Source organism: Schistocerca serialis, chromosome 3 (genome assembly GCF_023864345.2).
Source record: "Schistocerca serialis cubense isolate TAMUIC-IGC-003099 chromosome 3, iqSchSeri2.2, whole genome shotgun sequence".
NCBI lineage: Eukaryota > Metazoa > Arthropoda > Insecta > Orthoptera > Acrididae > Schistocerca > Schistocerca serialis.
The window spans coordinates 578,475,323-578,497,167 of NC_064640.1; the positions used below are offsets into that span (position 1 = coordinate 578,475,323).

General features: G+C 42.4%; 1 protein-coding gene and 1 non-coding gene across 5 annotated transcripts in view; one reads left to right on the top strand and one right to left on the bottom strand.

Annotated features, from left to right (window-relative positions):
- LOC126470469 (syntaxin-binding protein 5) overlaps positions 1–21,845 on the bottom strand; it is a 1,027,167-nt gene that overhangs the window by 299,411 nt on the left and 705,911 nt on the right. For all 4 annotated transcript variants that reach the window (XR_007586213.1, XM_050098331.1, XM_050098330.1 and 1 more), the window contains exons 8-10: positions 20,809–20,963; positions 20,406–20,697; positions 9,789–10,035 (exon numbers count right to left, since the gene is read on the bottom strand). Coding sequence is in view for 3 of the 4 variants with exons in the window: in XM_050098331.1 (XP_049954288.1) it covers positions 9,789–10,035; positions 20,406–20,697; positions 20,809–20,963 (694 nt within the window). In the remaining variant the exon portion in view is untranslated. The remainder of the gene's footprint in view (positions 1–9,788; positions 10,036–20,405; positions 20,698–20,808; positions 20,964–21,845) is intronic.
- Trnas-uga (transfer RNA serine (anticodon UGA)) lies at positions 2,207–2,281 on the top strand. The gene has a single exon. It is a non-coding gene; the product is annotated as a tRNA-Ser (tRNA).

Sequence of the window (21,845 nt, forward strand, 5' to 3'; positions counted from 1 at the left end):
TGTTCAGTGTATGATCTTCTACTGGTTACGTATTACAATTGTCATTTATGCACTGTGTTAGTTGCCAGCACCTTCTGTTACCAGCAGTTCTTTCCCCCATCACTACTGGTCTTCATGAATGTTAAGTTTGATACTAGACTTTAAATATGTATGAGTTGTTTCCCAAAATGTTAAGTTCCCACTGCTGTATGGCTCATACCTTTATTTCTACCTTTATTTCTTTTTAAGTATTGATGCAATGGCTGACCACTGTGCATATAACTGTCTGTAGCATTTTGTATTGTAATTCCTTCTTTTTCTTTTTACCACAGCTATGTTCTGAAAATGATGATGATGATGATGTATTAAAATGTGTCAATAAATTGAAGTATGACCTAGACCTTCCACAGTTCTTTAAGGTCAAATCCAGAAAATCTGTTGTATGTACACACAATAATGCATGTTCCATAATTATGCTAGAAATTGGTGACTAAGTTCTGCACATTAGTTTGATGACCCAGCTTCTAGACCAGAATGACTAGCAACTTTTACAATTAAAATGCTTGCTCTGTTGTTTAAGTGCGCCTACAGTAAACTGATGCCAAAAGAGGAGACAGTTACATTCACTATAGATTCTAGCAGGCACCCCATCTCATCCTCTCACCTCTCCTCTACCTGTTTATTTGAGCTGTTTTTCAAACTATGTGCTCAGTTATTTTTGTACGTATCAGTTTTACATTCACTGCTTTGGACATATGATACACTGTGTAATCTTATTTGCAGCAGTTTTGGAAAACAGAGTTTAGTATTCTAGCCTCCCTTTTACGCTCTTCCAGTTCAGTACCATCATGTTCAATGAGCATTTGCACAGATGGCTTTTTTCCACTGGCTTATTTTATTAGGACCAGAAATTTTAGAATATTTTGATGGTTCAGCAGGTAATATCTTACTTTTGAATTCATTGAACATCTTTCTCCTTTTGCTGTCTTTACACTTGTTTTGACTTTGTTGTGCTTTTGTTTTGTATCAAGGACTCTGCTTTCTTTCAGCCTGCTATGCAGCTCTGTCTCTAATTTTAAAGTAGCTTCATAATATTACTATTGACCCACAGTGGGTCCTTCCAATTTCTTATTGTCTTCCACATCATCAACTTATCTAGCACATGGCCTACAATACATCTGAATTTCTGCCACTGAGCCTCTAAAGTTTTTTCTTCAACAGAACTGAACATTTGCTGCCAACAGCTCAGGTAGTTTCCAAATGTTTTCCTATCACAAATGTTAAACAGAAATATCCCTCCACATTTCTTAATACCAATGATAAATAATGCTGTAATAGCCCTGCAGTCACCAATTACTATCTCCATATTCACTGAATCAAAAGGTCAGACCTTTTCACTGTCAGGAGAGTCTGATGTCTCATCAACTGCTCTAAATAATTTTAAAGAAGTAAATTTCATACAGCATACAGCATTCCAAGATACTCTGTCACTCCCCTCTCCCCAACCCCAATTTTAAATATGTGCAAATAATTTTCTATATATGGCAGGTTAAAAACTCCTCATCACTGCGACAAGGCAAATAATTTGCATTCAATATTTTTCAGACCATCTATGAAGCATCTCACTGCTTTGATACTATGTGCAAGTTTGTTTGTTTGTTTTGTATTGTTTTGTTTTAGGGCACAAAAACAACTAGGGTCATATGCGCCCATGTCAAAACTGTAGAACACAAAGACAAAGAGAGCAATTAAAAACAACTACATGTCAATCCCAAACAATGGAAGACAACACAGCTAAAAACAGGGACATGGAGAAAGGCCTATAAAATATGCCATAGAGAAACAGAGGTCCAGAACTAAAAATTAAATGACCTTCACCATAATGTTACAACAGATAAAAAGTAAAACACGGTCGACAACCCACACATTGAAACTTCCTGGCAGATTAAAACTGTGTGCCGGACCGAGACTCAAACTTGAGTTCGAGTCTCGGTCCGGCACACAGTTTTAATCTGCCAGGAAGTTTCATATCAGCGCCCACTCTGCTGCAGAGTGAAAATCTCATTCTGGAAACATCCCCCAGGCTGTGGCTAAGCCATGTCTCCACAATATCCCTTCTTTCAGGAGTGCTAGTTCTGCATGGTTCACAGCACAGCTTCTGTTAAGTTTCGAAGGTAGGAGATGAGGTACTGGCAGAAGTAAAGCTGTGAGGACGGGGCACGAGTCGTGCTTGGGTAGCTCAGTTGGTAGAGCACTTGCCCGTGAAAGGCAAAGGTCCCGAGTTCGAGTCTCGGTCCGGCACACAGTTTTAACCTGCCAGGAAGTTTCGTATCAGTGCCCACTCCGCTGCAGAGTGAAAATCTCATTCTGGAGCCCACACATTGTTTGATAATACATGTGATAACTCAGATGGCAAACACAAACAGGAACAGGAAAATAAGTGGTTAAAAATGGGCATGCCATCAGGATATGGTGGACAGTCAAAAGTTGGGCACAAAGTGGTGAGGGAGACAACTTAATAAATGGCGATGGCTAAAGAGACAGTGCACAATACACAATATACTTAAAATGATCTCCTCACAGCAAAGTGCTGAAAAGAGGTCGTCCAAGCCACTGGGAGAGGCTTAATAGCCCAGAGCTTGTTCCCATGAAAGAAGGACCAGTGGTGATGCCGAAGTCACACCACCTGCTGACAGATGGCAACACAGAGATTATTGGAGGGAATATAAGAACTAGGGATCTGTGGTACGAGGACTGCAGCCATGGCAGCAGCATCAGTGGCCCCATTTCCTGTCAGACCTACTTGAACAGGAACCCACATAAACATCACAATGGTTCCATCATGAGTGAGCAGGCGAAAGCTTTGCTGAACCCTCTGCACTAAGGGATGGATGGTGTGCAGCATACACAGGCTTTCAAGCGCGCTGAGAGAGTCAGAGCAGATGACGCAATTGAAAAGCCTCTGTCACCAGATGTACTGCATTGCCTGATACAGGGTGAAGAGCTCCACTGTAAATACTGAGCAGTGTCCCAGAGGCTGATGCCGAAAAACATCAGCACCAACGACGGAGGCACACCCGACACCATGGACAGTCCGAGAGCCATTAGTGTACGCAACAGCACAATCACAAAATTCCATGCGGAGTCGTGAAACTGAAGGTGATAGAGCAAGGCTGGAGTAGTATCCTTAGGAAGAGAATGAAGGCCAATATTGAACTCTGGGGAAAGTGGCAGGTAGCGTGAAGTTAAGCTGCTGGAGCAAGAGCTGAAAGCGAACTCCAGGAGGTAACAGAGAAGAGGGATGCACCCCATTCTGGCGATCAAAGGAGTGATCGAAGAAGGAGGCATAGGATGGGTGGCCCCACATGGCAGACAAACGGCACAAATATCTGCTGAGAAGAGAGTCACGGCAGCAGGATAGTGGTAGTTTGGCAGCATCTGCAAACAGACTCTCAACCGGGCTAGTGTAAAAAGCGTGAGGCCAAACGGGTGCCACGATGGTGGATAATATTGAGGCAGCATAAGGGGGGAGGACATGCAGATGCATAAACGAAGTACCCATAGTCCAGTATTGAAAGGACAATGTTCCTTCTGTCAAGTGTGCACAACATACGGCTTTGTTGGTCATGCTGTCTTCTCAGTAGCAGAAATGTCCTTTAAGTACTGAAAGCTACTTTCTATCTTAGTTTTCCTCTGTTCAAGTGGTATCCCATTTCTTAGTAACTGCTAAATACATTTCCCTCTGAGATACTGAAGACAGAAAACAACTTGCAGTTATTTTAATTGGAGAATGATGTTAATTTTGTAGGAATTTACTCTAAGAAAAAATAAAAGAAAAGAAAAACAAATGATGGACCACGAAGGAATTATCCAAATAGTGCAGAAATTAGTAGATGTGACATACAAGTACTGATGAACAAATCATTATAGTTTCAGAAAAAAAGGGACAGTTTATTCCAGATCAAGAGTGTAACAAACTGCGCATGTCAATAATGAGTTGGTCCATCTCTGGCCCTTATGCAAGCAGTTATTCAGCTTGGAATTGATTTACAGAATTATTTAAAGTCCTCCTGAGAGATATTGTGCCAAATTATGTGCAATTGGCAAGTTACATCATCAAAATCCTGAGCTGGTTGGAGGACCTTGTCCCTAATGCTCCAAACATTTTCAGTTGGGGAGAGATTCAGTGACCCTGCTGGGCAATTTATGGTTTGACAAGCATGAACACAAGCAGTAAAAATTCTTGCCATGTGCAGGCAGGCATTATCTTGCCAAAATGTAAGTCCTGGATGGCTTGCCTTTAAGGGTAACAATAAAGGGTGTAAAATATTGTCGACATACTGCTGTGCTGTAAGGGTGCCATAATTGACAGCAAAAGGGGCCCTGCTATAAAATGAAATGGCAGCCCAGACCATCACCCCTGGTTGACAGGCCATATGGTGGGTGGCAGTAAGGTTGGTATCCCACTGTTATCCAAGACATCTCTCGAGATGTATCTGCTCATCATTAGGGCCTGGAATCTCTTTGACTGGAGTAGAGTTGTCTTCAGTGATGAGTCTCACTTTGAACTGAGCTCCAATGGCCAAAAAAACATGTCTGGAGACACCCCAGACAGCAGTGGGATACTAACCTACCAGTCGTCCACTATACAGCTGACAACCAGGAGTGATGGTGCTATTTTATTTCATAGCAGGACCCCTTTGGTTCTCATCTGTGGCACTCTTACAGCACAGCGGTACATCGACAATATTCTATGCCCTGTTTTGTTGCCCTTGCCATCTTGGGCTTACATTTCAGCAAGAAAATGTCTACCTGCACATGGCGAGAGTTTCTACTAATGATGCTTGCCATATCCTACCTTGGCCAGCTACGTTACTAAATCCCTCCACTATTGCAAACATTTGGAGCATTATAGGCATGGTGTTCTAACCAGCTCGGGATTTTGATGATGTAATGCAGCAATTGGACAGAATTTGGCACGATATCCCTCAAAGGATGTCGAACTTTTTCTCTCATCTAATAGTTTTTCATCTAGCTGAATAATGGTAGAGAATTTGATTCAACTAATCAACACTTGAGATGTCATTATTGTAGTCTATGACAATACTGGGTTTTATGTGAACTTTGTTATTTCAGTTAAGAACAATGACCACGTCAGTGTGATAGGTATTTAATATAATGAGGACTAACCTTCTGTCTCTCCTCTTGAAAACAACTAGTTAAGCATTTTCCCCCATGCCATCTGACCTTTCTTTAGTTTGTTAGCAACTAATGATTTTCAGTTACTTTGTCTGTTGTGTAATATTCCACAAATGCACACATTGGTTTTACAAATGAACCACAATTTTAACAGAGCTACATATTTATACAAATTGTTCATATAAACCACATATTGTTAGTTAAAATAGGCTTCCATCAGGTTTAAAACAACTCCAGATGCATAACCCATCTCTGCCTTTTCCAATGACCTGTAGCATAGATTTGAGTACCACAACCATTAAAACATAGATGTATACTGTATAATCAATATGAGTTGAAACATGCAACCTGAGGACTTGAATTATCTCATAGTAGGCATCTTTGTAGAACTTTCTGCCTTTGTACACTAACTACATGATAATTTGTGTGTCTAATTTTCCTCATCATTTTTTTTTTAATTATACATTATTCTGATGACACAGAGTGGGAAAAAATGTGATAATGAATCAAAATCTATGGGAAGTTTATCTTCATTTCTAAAAGTAGTTTGCTCAGTTTGGCCAAGGCTGTCAATATGTTGAAGCTTTCGAAATGCAGTAGGAGCAGAATATGTTTCACACCACCACCTTACAGCAAACACACTTAAAATTCATGTTTGAAACTAGAAAATAATTGGAAAAATATATCACCGGGAAATTTTATAACCACATTTTCTGGAATGTACCGACACTTTTCCTCCTTTATTGTGCAAGGCAGATCTGTGTCCCACAGCCAGATTCTACCTTGCAAATCAGAAACAATGATTACATTATGTCTGACTTCCAAGATGACCAAGTCACCTGTGGACTATTGATAAAATGAATGTTGTAAACTGAAAAATGAGAAGCAAAATGTGACAAACTGAAAAGGTATGACACATGTGACCTCATATAACTAAAATGACCACCATGCTGTTGAAGCAGTTTTGTTGGACCATCATCAACCACACTTCCTACAGCCAGGACCTCACTCCAAGTGACTTTCATCTTTTTCCTCAATTTAAGGAGCACCTAGGAGGCAAACAGTCCACTTCAGACATGGAGGTGAAACACTTGGTGACAACATGGCTGAACATGCCCTACAGGACTTTTACCAGGAGGCTATATTCAGACTCGTCTCATGAAGCACCAAGTGCCTAAGCTGATACGAAAACTAGGTCAAAAATAGATGTATGATGCCTTGCAACTGACTGTATGAAATGAATCATTTTCACCAGAAGTTTCATTTGTGAGAAGCCACATACAATTTCTAAAGCCACGACATCCTCCCAAAATATCCAAGATTGAAAGAAACTGTAACTATCTCCAATATAACAGCATATGCTAAAAATATGTCACCATTCTGCATCATTTAATTGTTGTTGTTGTTGTTGTTGTTGTTGTTGTTGTGGTCTTCAGACCTGAGACTGATTTGATGCAGCTCTCCATGCTAATCTATCCTGTGCAAGTTCCTTCGTCTCCCAGTACCTACTGCAACCTACATCCTTCTGAATCTGCTAAGTGTATTCACCCCTTGGTCTCCCTCTATGATTTTTACCATCCACACTGCCCTCCAATGCTAAATTTGTGATCCCTTGATGCCTCAGGACATGTCCTACCAACTGATCCCTTCTTCTAGTCAAGTTGTGCCACAAACTTCTATTCTCCCCAATCCTATTCAATACCTCCTCATTAGTTACGTGATCTACCCACCTAATCTTCAACATTCTTCTGTAGCACCACATTTTGAAAGCTTCTATTCTCTTCTTGTCCAAACTATTTATTGTCCATGTTTCACTTCCATACATGGCTACATTCCATACAAACACTTTCAGAAATGACTTCCTGACACATAAATCTATACCAGATGTTAACAAATTTCTCTTCTTCAGAAACGCTTTCCTTGCCATTGCCAGTCTACATTTTATATCCTCTCTACTTCGACCATCATCAGTTATTTTGCTCCCCAAATAGCAAAACTCCTTTACTACTTTGAGTGTCTCATTTCCTAATCTAATTCCCTCAGCATCACCAAACTTAATTTGACTACATTCCATTATCCTCATTTTGCTTTTGTTGATGTTCATCTTATATCCTCCTTTCAAGACACTGTCCATTCTGTTCAACTGCTCTTCCAAGTCCTTTGCTGTCTCTGACAGAATTACAATGTCATCGGCGAACCTCAAAGTTTTTATTTCTTCTCCATGAATTTTAATACCTACTCCAAATTTTTCTTTTGTTTCCTTTACTGCTTGCAGACCCCGAGGTCTGCTTCTACCAGTTTTTCCATTCATCTGTAAATAACTCGCATTAGTATTTTGCAGCTGTGACCTATTAAACTGATAGTTCGGTAATTTTCACATCTGTCAACACCTGCTTTCTTTGGGATTGGAATTATTATATTCTTCTTGAAGTCTGAGGGTACTTCGCCTGTCTCATACATCTTGCTCACCAGATGGTAGAGTTTTGTCAGGACTGGCTCTCCCAAGGCCGTCAGTAGTTCTAATGGAATGTTGTCTACTCCCAGGGCCTTGTTTCGACTCAGGTCTTTCAGTGCTGTGTCAAACTCTTCACGCAGTATCATATCTCCCATTTCATCTTCATCTACATCCTCTTCCATTTCCATAATATTGTCCTCAAGTACATCGCCCTTGTATAGACCCTCTTTATACTCCTTCCACCTTTCTGCTTTCCCCTCTTTGCTTAGAACTGTGTTTCCATCTGAGCTCTTGATATTCATACAAGTGGCTCTCTTTTCTCCAAAGGTCTCTTTAATTTTCCTGTAGGCTGTATCTATCTTACCCCTAGTGAGATAAGCCTCTACATCCTTACATTTGTCCTCTAGCCATGCCTGCTTAGCAATTTTGCAGTTCCTGTCGATCTCATTTTTGAGACGTTTGTATTCCTTTTTGCCTGCTTCATTTACTGCATTTCCGTATTTTCTCCTTTCATCAATTAAATTCAGTATTTCTTCTGTTACCCAAGGATTTCTACTAGCCCTCGTCTTTTTACCTACTTGATCCTCTGCTGCCTTCACTACTTCATCCCTCAGAGCTACCCATTCGTCTTCTACTGTATTTCTTTCCCCCATTCCTGTCAATTGTTCCCCTATGCTGTCCCTGAAACTCTGTACAACCTCTGGTTTAGTCAGTTTATCCAGGTCCCATCTCCTTAAATTCCCACCTTTTTGCAATTCCTTCAGTTTTAATCTACAGTTCATAACCAACAGATTGTGGTCAGAGTCCACGGTTCCCAAATCTCTGTCTTACCATTATATAATCTATCCGATACCTTTTAGTATCTCCAGGATTCTTCCATGTATACAACCTTCTTTTATGATTCTTGAACCAAGTGTTAGCTATGATTAAGTTATGCTCTGTGCAAAATTCTACCAGACGGCTTTCTCTTTCATTTCGTAGCCCCGATCCATATTCACCTACTATGTTTCCTTCTCTCCCTTTTCCTACTGTCGAATTCCAGTCACCCATGACTATTAAATTTTCGTCTCCCTTCACTACCTGAATAATTTCTTTTATCTCATCATATATTTCATCATCATCATCTGCAGAGCTAGTTGGCATATAAACTTGTACAACTGTAGTAGACGTGGGCTTCGTGTCTATCTTGGCCACAATAATGCGTTCACTATGCTGTTTGTAGTAGCTTACCCATACTCCTATTTTTTTATTCATTATTAAACCTACTCCTGCATTACCCCTATTTGATTTTGTATTTATAACCCTGTATTCACCTGACCAGAAGTCTTGTTCCTCCTGCCACTGAACTTCACTAATTCCCACTATATCTAATTTTAACCTATCCATTTCCCTTTTTAAATTTTCTAACCCTCCTGTCCGATTAAGGGATCTGACATTCCATGCTCCGATCCGTAGAATGCCAGTTTTCTTTCTCCTGATAATGACATCCTCTTGAGTAGTCCCCGCCCGGAGATCCCGATGGGGGACTATTTTACCTCCGGAATATTTTACCCAAGAAGACGCCATCATCATTTAACCATACAGTAAAGCTACATGCCCTCGGGAAAAATTACGGCTGTAGTTTCCCCTTGCTTTCAGTTGTTCGCAGTACCACAACAGCAAGGCCGTTTTGGTTAGTGTTACAAGGCCAGATCAGTCAATCATCCAGACTATTGCCCATGCAACTACTGAAAAGGCTGCTGCCCCTCTTCAGGAACCACACGTTTGTCTGGCCTCTCAACAGATACCCCTCCATTGTGGTTGCACCTACGGTACGGCTATCTGTATCGTTGAGGCACGCAAGGCTCCCCACAAATGGCAAGGTCCATGGTTCATGGTTCATGGTTCATTAATATACAAAAATCAAGCAGAAAAATCAGCAGTATAATGAAAAATTAATATTGAAATTAAATATATCAGCTTATCAACTATGTGTTGTACTACAAAATTATGTATTTTAAATGTGTTACATGAGCTGTTGTTCCAAATACTACTTGATACACAATGAACAGGAGATAATATGAAATAATTTGGGACTGAATGTTACAGAAAGCCTTCTATTTAAAATTAATAATTAAAGAACCCACCATATTTTTATGTATGTATACATACTTACACATGTTTCAGAAACAGATTCTTGTTTACGGAACTTGAACAGAACCACATGGCTGCTTGCCCCTGCTACACAAAGCTTCCTGCTTTCAGGGCATAATGAAATAAGTTGGATTGCAAAGGGATCGTCATCTGCTCCATCAACACTTTTAGATTTTGGTTTTTCAAACACCTTAGCTGTTTTCAATTTGTAAAGTACTTGAAGTGTCCCTGCTGATGCATCCCAGAATTTTATGCTTCCATCCGCATGACTGAAAAAGAACAGTTTAATACACATAATGGTATCCACAACGAAGTACATGAACAATAAGTTTTCTGATATGTATTATCTCACTGTATTCCAGTCAGGTGAATAATGATATAAGTCTTATGTGATCACTACATATTATTGGGAACACTCTCATATGAATGCATTTTCTGAAGCAGAGCTTTTAGTTAAATTTGAACACAAAGGTATTACATAATTCTTATACCAAAAACTAATACAAAAATATAAGTGTGCGACACTTCTAACTTTCTTTACCAAGGATTTCTCTGTAACATGTTTAAAAAGATGTTGTCTGCCAGAATTTGACTCCAGTTTCTTCTCAAAGCAAACCTGTGCTCCATAACCGTAAAGTGAAACTGGATAATGAATAGTTCTTTAACAGATACCTAGTACTTTCTTAGCTATGTTAATTGTAATAGTCTTCCATAAAACTGCAAGAACATAGTCCTACTGTGGGCAAAATGTGTGGAAGAGAGCAAAATGTGCAAATAAAATCCAAGCAGTCTGAAGAGGTAAAGATGATGCAAGGCAGTTTTGGAAGAGAATGAACAAAGAAAGCAGAATATGTAAAGAAACCTACAAAAGGCATCAAAGTATGGGAGAAGCGGGGTTATCTGTATTATTTGGGGAAATATAAGAGTAGTAACCCACATAGATTCCACACCCGAGATACGAGTTAGCAGTGGTGGTGTGCACCACAGCAGTCAGCAGATGCTAAAACCATCACAGGCCGCCACTCATGGACGTGCATGGAGCCTCTCCTCCATGTACTCCTCTGGCTGGCCAGAAGAGTGCACAGAAGAGTAAAAAAAGAGTCATATTCAGACATCATGGTTCATGATGTTATCATCTGCTCTGCCCTGGATAAGGAAGTCTGGCAATAGGCCCTCCAATTAGAGAACCCCTCCCTCAAAGACGTTTTGTCAACTGCCCAATCATATGAGGTCTGACAGTGGTCAGCAGCTGGAAGCCTGTTGCAATGGCACAGCAGTAGAGGGTAGCCTGGCTGTATCCACTGCGCCTGGGGAGGATGATGTAGCAGCAGTACAAGCCAGCGCATCCAGCAGCTTCTGCACATCATGTAAAGTATTCCAGCCCATATGCAGATCTTGGCTCTCCACCACTGTCATCGGTAAACAGGTGCCTTTGTAGAAATGGTAAACAGCACAATCCCTTGCTAGGTGAGTTCACAGCTAAAGTTACCTTTAAATCAGTGACACACACTGTTACCTTTATTGCCATCCATGATGCTAATTTCGCAAACCTTTTCGGGCTTGACACTTTCAGGCCTTTGGCTTTTCAGTTACAGACTCCATACAGTTGGTATTTGCCAAAGTCCCCTATCAATCATTGGAATCTCTGTGCTTAAAACTTCAGGATATCTTTGCATAAGGGCTAAGAGCACACCACACACTCTCAAGCCCACATAACCTTGAAGCAGTTGGCTCATCCCAGATTTTTTTTCATGCTAGGCAGATTACTACAGCCCTTTGCTCCCAAGTCACGGTGGATCTGGACCAACTCCCCTCTCTTCAGGGTTGTGGTTCCCATTTCCTCAACTGAATGGGCCACAACCCTTGTCATCGTAAAGAAAACCCCTGGTAAACTGGAACTTTTAGTGATTTTAAGGTCACCATGAATTCACAGCAGTCCGTGGTTGACAAATACCCACTGCCATGTCCAGATGAACTGCTCACATGCTTAGCAGAGATTCAGTTCTTCTCCAAACTTGACCTTTCTGAAGCATATCATCAGTTGCCCCTGTAGAAGGAGTCCAAGCATATCATGGTGCTTAATGAACCTTTCAGCCTGCATCAACACCAATGGTTGATATTTGGGTTGGCAAGTACCCCCCACAATTTTTCAGTGCTATCTGGAACAGGTCACATCTACTATTCTGCACTGTTTCAACTATCTGGATGACACTGTTGTTATGATGTACTATGAGCAACCACCTGCACAATCTCGGGACCTTTTTTCTAAGACTCCTGGCCATGAGTCAGCACTGCAATCTACAGAAGTCAAAGTTTTTCCAACCATCTCTTGAATAAGTGGGCCATGCCATCTAGCAGCAGGGCGTTCCACCCATTGAGAGTCTTGTCTGGGCCACTGTGGACCTGCCACATGCCTTGTTGCAAGAACTGCAGGCTTTTCTTGGTAAAACTGTCTATTACCACCGGTTCATTCATGAGGCATCCACCACTGCATGCCCTCTTTACCTCCTCCTCCACAAAGGCACTTCCTTTGTCTGGCATGTGACCAGGCCTTCACCACATTGAAGTAAAGCCTTGGTTTGGCACAGTGTCTAGATACTTTTTATCCTGACAAATCACTGGTTTTGGCTATGGATACCTCACAGTACAGCATTGAGGTAGTCCTTGTCCCACCGGAATGCAGATGGCTCTGAGCAGCCACTGATGTTTGCATCAAAACCCTCAGTATGGCATGGGTCCACTACTCCTAGGTTGAAGAGGAGGCTCTGACATTGTGTATGCCGTTACTGGAACTCATGTTTTCTTGTGCGGCACCAAATTCCATCGAATTACAAACCACAAACCATTAACTTCATTATTTAGTCCATCTGCCTAGGTGTCCAATACAGTGACCCTCAGGCTACAGCAGTGAGCCTCGTTCAACTTCAAATGCAACTATGACATTCATTTTCACCCCATTGGGCACCATGGCAACACAGACACCTTATCCTGGGTACCCACTGGCCAGACCCCAGGTTTGATCGAGAAGAGCTCATGTGTTTTCATTTGGATATCTACTCCCGCCAAGCAGTAGACAGGTTTTTAATTACTAGTGTCTGTCACCAAGGCAACGACATCCAAACCTGTCCTCAAGTAGGTAGTCCACCTTGTTCAGAAGTGTTGGTTTCCTCTTCCTCCACATCGCACTTCTGATCTGCTTCTTAACTACTTTGTCTTGTGCCATCATCTGTCGGTCTGAGATCCTCTTCACTGAAGACACCGTTCCCAGGGTGGTCATCCCTGGTAGTTTGTGGCAGGATGTCTTACAGCTGTTACAGGGTGTTTCCCTCACCAAAGTCTTGGCTTGCAGACATGTGTACTGGTCCAGCGGTGGAGTATCTGGTTGCTGTATGTCCCCAGTGTGCTAGTCAACAGGCACTTCCCAAGGCTTTGTTCTCACCATGCCTTCCAGCAATGCAGCCTGGGAACGCATCCACGTGGATTTTGCAGGCTCACTTCTAAATATATTTTTGCTGATTGTCATTGAGACATTTTTGTATTTTTCCATACGTAGTCCAATGTTCTTGGCCACTACTGAAGTCACTATTCTGATTCTAACATTTTTTTAGTGGAAGGTCTCCTGGTTACTCTCACTTCTGACAATGGGCCTCAGTTCTCATCTCAGACATTTCACGATTTCTGTGAGCAGTCAGGCATTTGCTGTGTTCGCTTCCCACCCTTTCGCCCCCAATCTAATGGGGAAGCTGAGCATATTGTTCACACCTTTAAGACATAGATGGAAAAATATGTGCCAGAATTCCCCACTGAGGAGGCATTACAGTTTTTTTTTTTTTCTGATGGCCTAGCGTGTGACTCCAATTGGTTCCTGTAGCCCTGTCAAACTTCTCCACAGGTGCCAGCTGAGGATGTTGCTCCACCTCTTCCTCTGTCCAATATCTCACTTGTCATCATGATCTGCTGTACTGAGGTTTCTGCTGGGGACAGCAGTCTGGGTGCACTATTTGATCAGTGCCCCCGTTGGTTAATTGCGGTCATCGTGTGTCAGAACAGCAGTTGTGTCCACACCCTCCAGACTGAGGACCAGGAGATCCATCACCATAGAAATAAGGTACATATGTCAGGTGGGTACTCACTCCCCCCCCCCCCCCCCCCTCATCCTGGGCACAACACTGCCTTCACTGGAGGCCCGGTCTCTGGGTGCTGCCTATACAGTAGTCTTACACTCTCCTCTTCCACACACGTCATCGCCTCTGCCCGATGAGCCTGTAACTTCACAGCCTCCAGCAGCAGCTCTAGTAGCCTCCAGCTTGTGGACATACCCCTCACCAATTCGATGTCTCCCGCACGACCTCAGCCTGTCTGCAGCTCGTGGTCGTGCGGTAGCGTTCTCGCTTCCCACGCCCGGGTTCCCGGGTTCGATTCCCAGCGGGGTCAGGGATTTTCTCTGCCTCATGATGACTGGGTGTTGTGTGATGTCCTTAGGTTGGTTAGGTTTAAGTAGTTCTAAGTTCTAGGAGACTGATGACCACAGATGTTAAGTCCCATAGTGCTCAGAGCCATTTGAACCATTTTTGACCTCAGCCTGCAGCAGAGTTGTCTCTGCCTTCCACACCACCACTGGGTGTTGTCAGGGATCCCAGCTTTGACTACTGATTACCCATCATGCTGATGCTGTTGTCTTGGGCTCCTACAGCAGGGGAGGGATTTGGGGGGGGGGAGGGGGGTAGGGGGGCAGGTTTGGGGGTGGGAGAGGGTCGTGTGTGCATCTGGGCACTCCTTGCGTTGGTCACTTTTTCCCTTTATCTGTATTCTAAGGTGTCCAGCGACTGGGAGTTGATCTCACCTCTCACCTCCGAGGCCTAGATGGACGTGGGTACTGTCTCCACATTGTGGCCATCCATACCTTTCCCAGGCAAGCAGTGATGCTCCACCCTCAAGGTGTGTAGGGGCGTAGTGACCCGCATAGATTTCCCACCTAGAGGTCGAGGCACAAAGTTGTATGGCGTGCCACAGGAGTCAGCAGATGCTAGAACCGTCAGAGGCCACCAACATGGATGTGTGCCACAGGAGTTGACAGATGCTAGAACCATCAGAGGCATTCATTCGTGGATGCACGTACAGCACCTCTTCCGTGTACTTTACCAGTCAGCCGACAGCTTATATAGTCAGACCCAGCCAGCCTCACCTACACTTAAATATTGACATTCTGACTAGGATTATTCCTATTGGCAGCGTAGCCCCTCTATGGCAGGTGACTTCTTGTTACAAGTTATTTCTGTATGTAACAAAGTGTTTGTCATTGTGTGTTCTTGTGGTTAGTACAATAATCTTACCAAAATGAGAAATCCCACCTATGAAATTCTGAGGTACCTGTACCCGAGAGGTAAATGAGGTTTGTGTTAATAGTAAAGCAGGTGAGACTGTATGGTTATATCATTCAACCTGATTAACAAACTGTGGTGTCACTGACAGACACCACACTTGCTAGGTGGTAGCCTTTAAATCGGTCGCAGTCCGGTAGTATACGTCGGACCCGCGTGTCGCCACTGTCAGTGATTGCAGACCGAGCGCCGCTACACGGCAGGTCTAGAGAGACGTCCTAGCACTCGCCCCAGTTGTACAGCCGACTTTGCTAGAGATGGTTCACTGACAAATTACGCTCTCATTTGCCGAGACGATAGTTAGCATAGCCTTCAGCTACGTCATTTGCTATGACCTAGCAAGGCGCCATTGTCAATTCCTATTTATCTTGTGATGCATGTACAGTCAGACCGATGTTCACCAATTATGGATTAAAGTTAAGTATTCCTGAAGCTACGTACTTTTCTTGATACTATAATTACTTTACCTGTTTCAGACCTCACACCAACCTGCGTGAGCTTAAATGCGTGCCTTTCGGCTACCCGTCATTGTGGATTGGCTGTCTTGCCAGTCCACAACAGTTTGGCGACGAGAATTCTGCGTTCGTACCTATATTGATTTACTTGTGTCACGGCATTGGCTCGAAGGGCGCATTCTTCGCTGCCTCGGCCGCGCTATGTATCTGGTTTTGGGGGCCTCTGGTGAGGTGCGCCGGCATCTCAATCAGCTGCGCCTCTGTCATCGCACGGGTTCTGCCGCTCCCCGTCTGCTTTCAGCGACGGTGCCGTCCGGTCAGCGCCCTGGGGACCCATCTACTGGCTCGCCTCAGCCCCAGGTGTTACCGACGCTGCCTTCCATTTTGCCCCATGGCGACGCGCCGCCACCGCCGCCACCGCTGCCGCCGCCGCCGCCGCCGCCGCCGCCGCCGCCGCCGCCGCCGCCGCCTGCTCTCCCGCCGGCGACGCCCACAGTGGACGCATCGCTGCAACCATCAGGAGCCTCCCTGGGTCACGCGCCGCCGATTGCTTCTCGTGACCCGTTGTCCTCCGCCATGGACTTCTTGCCCGCTCCAGACCATAAGACGTCTTCGCCCGTCGGGTGCCCCGACCCGATGGAGGTCGACCCTTCGGCCCTTCCTGTCTCTCTACGGGCGCGTACACCGCATGTTGGCGTGCACCCTGGACTAGGTTTTCAGGCGTTTTCAGGTCCTAGCTCCCCTCGGACCGAATGGCAGGGTGCGGGTGGCACAGCCTCGCCTGTTGTTAGGCTCCCCACCTTGTCGCATACGTCAACATGGGGTCCTCCCCACGGCGGGCAGAAGCCTTATAAAACAACCGTACGCCGATTTGCGGGGGAGGAATGTGGTGTCTCTGCCAGACACCACACTTGCTAGGTGGTAGCCTTTAAATCGGCCGTGGTCCGGTAGTACACGTCGGACCTGCGTGTCGCCACTGTCAGTGATTGCAGACCGAGCGCCGCCACACGGCAGGTCTAGAGAGACGTCCTAGCACTCGCCCCAGTTGTACAGCCGACTTTGCTAGAGATGGTTCACTGACAAATTACGCTCTCATTTGCCGAGACGATAGTTAGCATAGCCTTCAGCTACGTCATTTGCTACGACCTAGCAAGGCGCCATCGTCAATTCCTATTTATCTTGTGATGCATGTACAGTCAGACCGATGTTCACCAATTATGGATTAAAGTTAAGTATTCCTGAAGCTACGTACTTTTCTTGATAGTATAATTACTTTACCTGTTCCAGACCTCACGCCAGCCTGCGTGAGCTTAAACGCGTGCCTTTCGGCTTCCTCCAAACCCCGTGAATTGGCTCATGCCAATTCACAACACAAACTGCTCACAGTCGAGGAGGATTCTGCTACACAGTTCACCAACAGGGTAGCATAGGACAGAGCAACAACATTTCAGCACATGCATGATGTACCTACCTCAAGGTCTAAGAAGTAAGAATATGGCCCAGAAAAGCTACATTTCTAGGAATAGGTTTAGATTTAGCAGGTTTTTGAGAGGGGCAATTTTTAATTGCAGCAGGAACATGATAATTACAGCACTGGAGTATGCAGTACAAATGAAAAGAAGGCATTCCAATTAAGACCTATTTGAATGGTAGAGTAACTGTAAAAAATTCTTCTGATATAAATTTTCAATAACTCAAGATATTAAGTTATGGTTATAACACTGCTACTGCAGTCTCCATTGTCAATAATTTCACACAGTGACAATTGTCCTACACAACATTTCAGTTCTATAATTATAATAATAATCATTTCAGTATAATAATTATACTGTGTGGCTTGTGCGATATACAAAACCAGTCAGGTGACTTATAGTATGAGTTTCATCGATACTTGTTTGAGATGGGATTTTAGAGCAACACACGCACGCACGCACGCAGAGCATTATTACTTCTCCCATATTATTTGAGGTGAATGACAGGATAATTCATTTTCTTTGCCCCCACTCCCTTAATTGTGTTCATGTTTTTCAGCCTCTTCTAAATAAATCTTTACAGTAACAATATCATCAAAATGTACTATGATTAGTTCATATGGCTATTTCGGATGGTACGACACTTTTTGAATTTCAACAAGTTGTACAACATCCACTGGTGCCACAACATACTGAAAAATATTTTCTCTTAGCAGTGGTGCACAGGTACAATGTACAGAGCAGTTATAATTAAACTTTTGCTCCTTGAGAGGATGAAAAACACAATTGTAGGACAATGAAACTTTGTGGAAACTTTGGCCATGGCATTTGAAAGAGAAATAATGAATAAACTACCGAAAGCATACATTTTCATTTCTGCATCAGATGGTAAGATTTGTTAATTGCACACCATTTAACATTCCAGGTTACAAATGTTGCTCAAAGTGATTTCCATTTGTATTAATGACAGCCTGGAACTGCGGTCAAGATACCATTTCCTGGCTACTCAGAGCACTTTTTGAATGGTGGACCATGAAATGTTCATCTGTCGAGTACAGCTTGCACATCGCTTGAAGACAGCTCACTGCATGCAGCATTTTCAGCCATGGTAACAGTAACACATTTAACAATTTGTGGCAAGATTGGTCAACAGCCTCTCCAAAGAGCAATTCCGAAATTGTCAGTTATTTCAAACTTCTGTATCCCGTTCTTCAACCCCAGTGCAGAACGAGTACCTCTCCATAGTCCTTTAATGTGTTGATACTTGGGAAGAATTGTTGGTTTGATAAAAAAAGTTTTATGAATAAAGTCCTGCTCATCTTGTCCAGACTCGTGCTAACTGTAATGCACACTGGTGCTTGTGTTTCAACACCGTGTCACTGTACCAATACTGGTGCGTAACAGCAAATCATGACACTAATACTACTAACAACATGTATCTCATGGTGCACAGTCTGAACATCATTCCTATAAAGGTGGGTACCTATACAGTAAACAGTTTTCCATCTACACTGACTCAGTTAATGAAAAGCTAATTATAGCAACCCTGTACTTGAAGGGCATCAAGAAACAGCAGAAGCTCCTGTAAAGTGCATTTATTTACTGACAACCAGTTTCAGTGAAGCGAACATCTTCAAGTCACAAACAACATTATATCAAATTATAGGAAAGTTCCTTGGCATTTAGTGCATAATAATTATCTGTTGAGCAACTGTCACTTATATACGCATCCATTTTGAAAGTGGAATATGCTGCAGCTGATTAATCGTGATTATGTACTGGATGACAAGGGACCTTCCTTTAACTTTATGTAGTGATATCCCTGACTCAGAGATGGTCACTTGACCAAAACTGGTTTTGGTCATTCATGGTTCTATTCTTCACCTACGTACTGCTTATGTTAAAAGCAGAAGAAGAAGACTAAGAAGAAGAAGACTAAGTTGATTTTTTCCCCTTCAAACATTAACATTGGTCTTTCGTGATTTGTTGTAAATGCACAGACTGATGACAAGGAAGTGTTTCTTGGGCAGAGGCCATATTACTATGAAAGGTGTTTTGAACTAGGATTGAGTAAGATGCTGATAGAGAGTGGGCACAAACTACCTCGCTTATGACACAGACAACTTTAGCAAAACATTGTGCAGTAGCCATTACCAAATGTCCTCCACTTAGCTTTGGGTGCTGTGCCACCCATTGTTTCCTTTTCTTATTTTGACACCAGTGAAGAGACAGTTCTGGTTTCATTTCAGGGTTAGAGCACAACTATCAATATACCAGAATTGATCACCAATCTCTATGACCACAAGTAAGTTCTGCTTTTGCCGAAGCACAAATCAAGATCGTAAGTCTGTCAGCAAGATGGAGGTGGGGCTAGTTCATGCCAGAAAATATAAGGAATCACAAGAGATTAACTGGATATGTGACCTCTCAAATCTCTTTGTGTTACATGTGTGATGTATTATGTTTGTCATAGTTCCAATTTTAAGTAATGAATGCAAACAACATTTACTATTTGGTGATTTGTCTCTATATACTACCATACAAAACTCTCAGTCAGTATTTCATTACTGGATTTGATTTTATCAGGTTTGACTGCCTTAATTTATTAACAGTTGCAGCCGCATGTCATCTGGACAACAGATTTAAAAATTTCAGTACAAATCTGGGTACAAGTGTCTTTCATGAATACACTGAAAGTCTAACAGAATGTACTGCATACTTCTCATCTCTTAACATGTCACATCCATATTTCAGAAGAAAATCTGCCTGGAGAAATGCTTATTCACCCATAGAATAAATATGGTGCACAGCATTCAAAATACAGAACCAATCAATACAAAACAAAATTGCAGTGCAGTTGAACAAAGGTGCTTGACACCAGTTACAGTTTTATCTTATAGAAGTTCTTCAAACACAAAATGACTTTTTGCTTCCCACCATATTTTTTTTTTTTTTAATTTAGTCCTGATATTCATAGATAATGAAATTACGTTCTCCAACACGTTTTGTAAAAACAATATGGTTTCAGAACACCACCATCACCACCACCATCACCACTGCCGCTGCTGCTGCTGCTGCTACTGTGGGAGTAGAGGTAGTTGATGTGTCTACCCTACTATTGGTGCGTCTTTGAAATTAATAAAACAAATAATTCATGGTATCAAACAAATACCATGTGGATGATGATCATGTATGATACAACAGCCACAAATGAAACTGTCAAAAAGTAGAAATTTTTTAATACAATAACTCAAATTGATCTTACTTATAACACCAACAGAAATTATAGAGGTTTTAAGCATACAGCAGCTTGCTTAGATATACAACTTACCCTGTTAAAATAATTTCATAATAGCTGCATGAAGTTGTGCTCCACTCCCCACCACTCAAGGGCCACTCCTTCTCACTAAATCCTGTTCGATTCTTAGCACGAGCACCAACAGAATAAAAGGCTGGTATCAGATCAGAAGGGCAATCCGCAAAATAAGAGCAACATGTAACAGGGGATTCATGAATGTCCATAGGATATGGGTTTTCAAAACAAGGGTAGCCAGTTGTAAGAAGATCAATTACAACCAGGTCATTGTTCAACAGTACCACAATGGCATAAGGCTCTTGGAAATCTAAAACAAATCAAAGCAACAAAATTATTAAAATTATCTCATTTTCCGTAAATGTAAATATCTGTCTCATTATGTGACAGTAAGGTTAACTTAATATTTGCAAATACAGACCACTTGTCCATGGACTTTCACATAATGTGATGAAGTCCACAACATTATGTTCCATCTCCAGTACTGTTGTTGTCTTTCCATGGATAACAGTTATACTTGGAGACCTTCCTGCCTTATCATATGTGAGACCTCCAGAAAATATGATGTAACTTTCCCTGTAAATGAAAAATTTCACTTGCTGCTATTTTCATACAGGTGTATAACCGACACAGAAACACTATGAAAAACTGCTTCACTGCAGTTAAAACGAGTAAACAATAATAATAATAATAATAATAATAATAATAATAATAATGTTTTGTACTGGAACAACAGGAAATAACAAATGTAGAAGAAGAACTGAAGTCTTCATGTGTACCTAAGTCAGTCAATATGAGGATGAAAAAAATATTTTGCACCAAACTTCACATAGATCTTAACATGGTACAAATGTTTCAGTGGTGTCCTACTCCTGACTGGTTAGCTCGTATATTATGTATCTGTAGCAGAGCTGATGATTCATTTTGTATCTAATATTTTGAAAGTGGATCTAACAGTTATTTCCTCCAGGTGCACGTATGTGTTGTCTCATTTATGTTCCAAACAGAATCAAGATGCTGTCAGTATAATGCCTCTACTTACAGCAGAGTTTGGCTCTTACCAGCCCCTATACCCTTTGATATGCATTTTTATTCCTCTACTCATGATGTTATTCCATGGAACAAGTCTTTTTTGTGTTTTCTTGCTCTGCAAATGAGATGAAAATGAAGTCTTACTAAAGTGGGTGCTAGAGAGGGAGGGGGGGAGGGGGGGGGGGGGGAAGAGGGAGGGAGAGGGGGGGGGAGAGGGAGGGAGGGGGGGGGGAGAGAGAGAGAGAGAGAGAGAGAGAGAGAGAGAGAGAGAGAGAGAGAGTTAATTTTAGCAAACTCCTTAAAAACACTATTCCAGAACCTGCACTATTATGCTGGTCTTACTGAACCTCATTTTTTGATGATATTCCAGGAAATGCTTGGTGGCAGCCAATTCACTTGGTTGCTTCATTTGGTTGTGTCATTCAT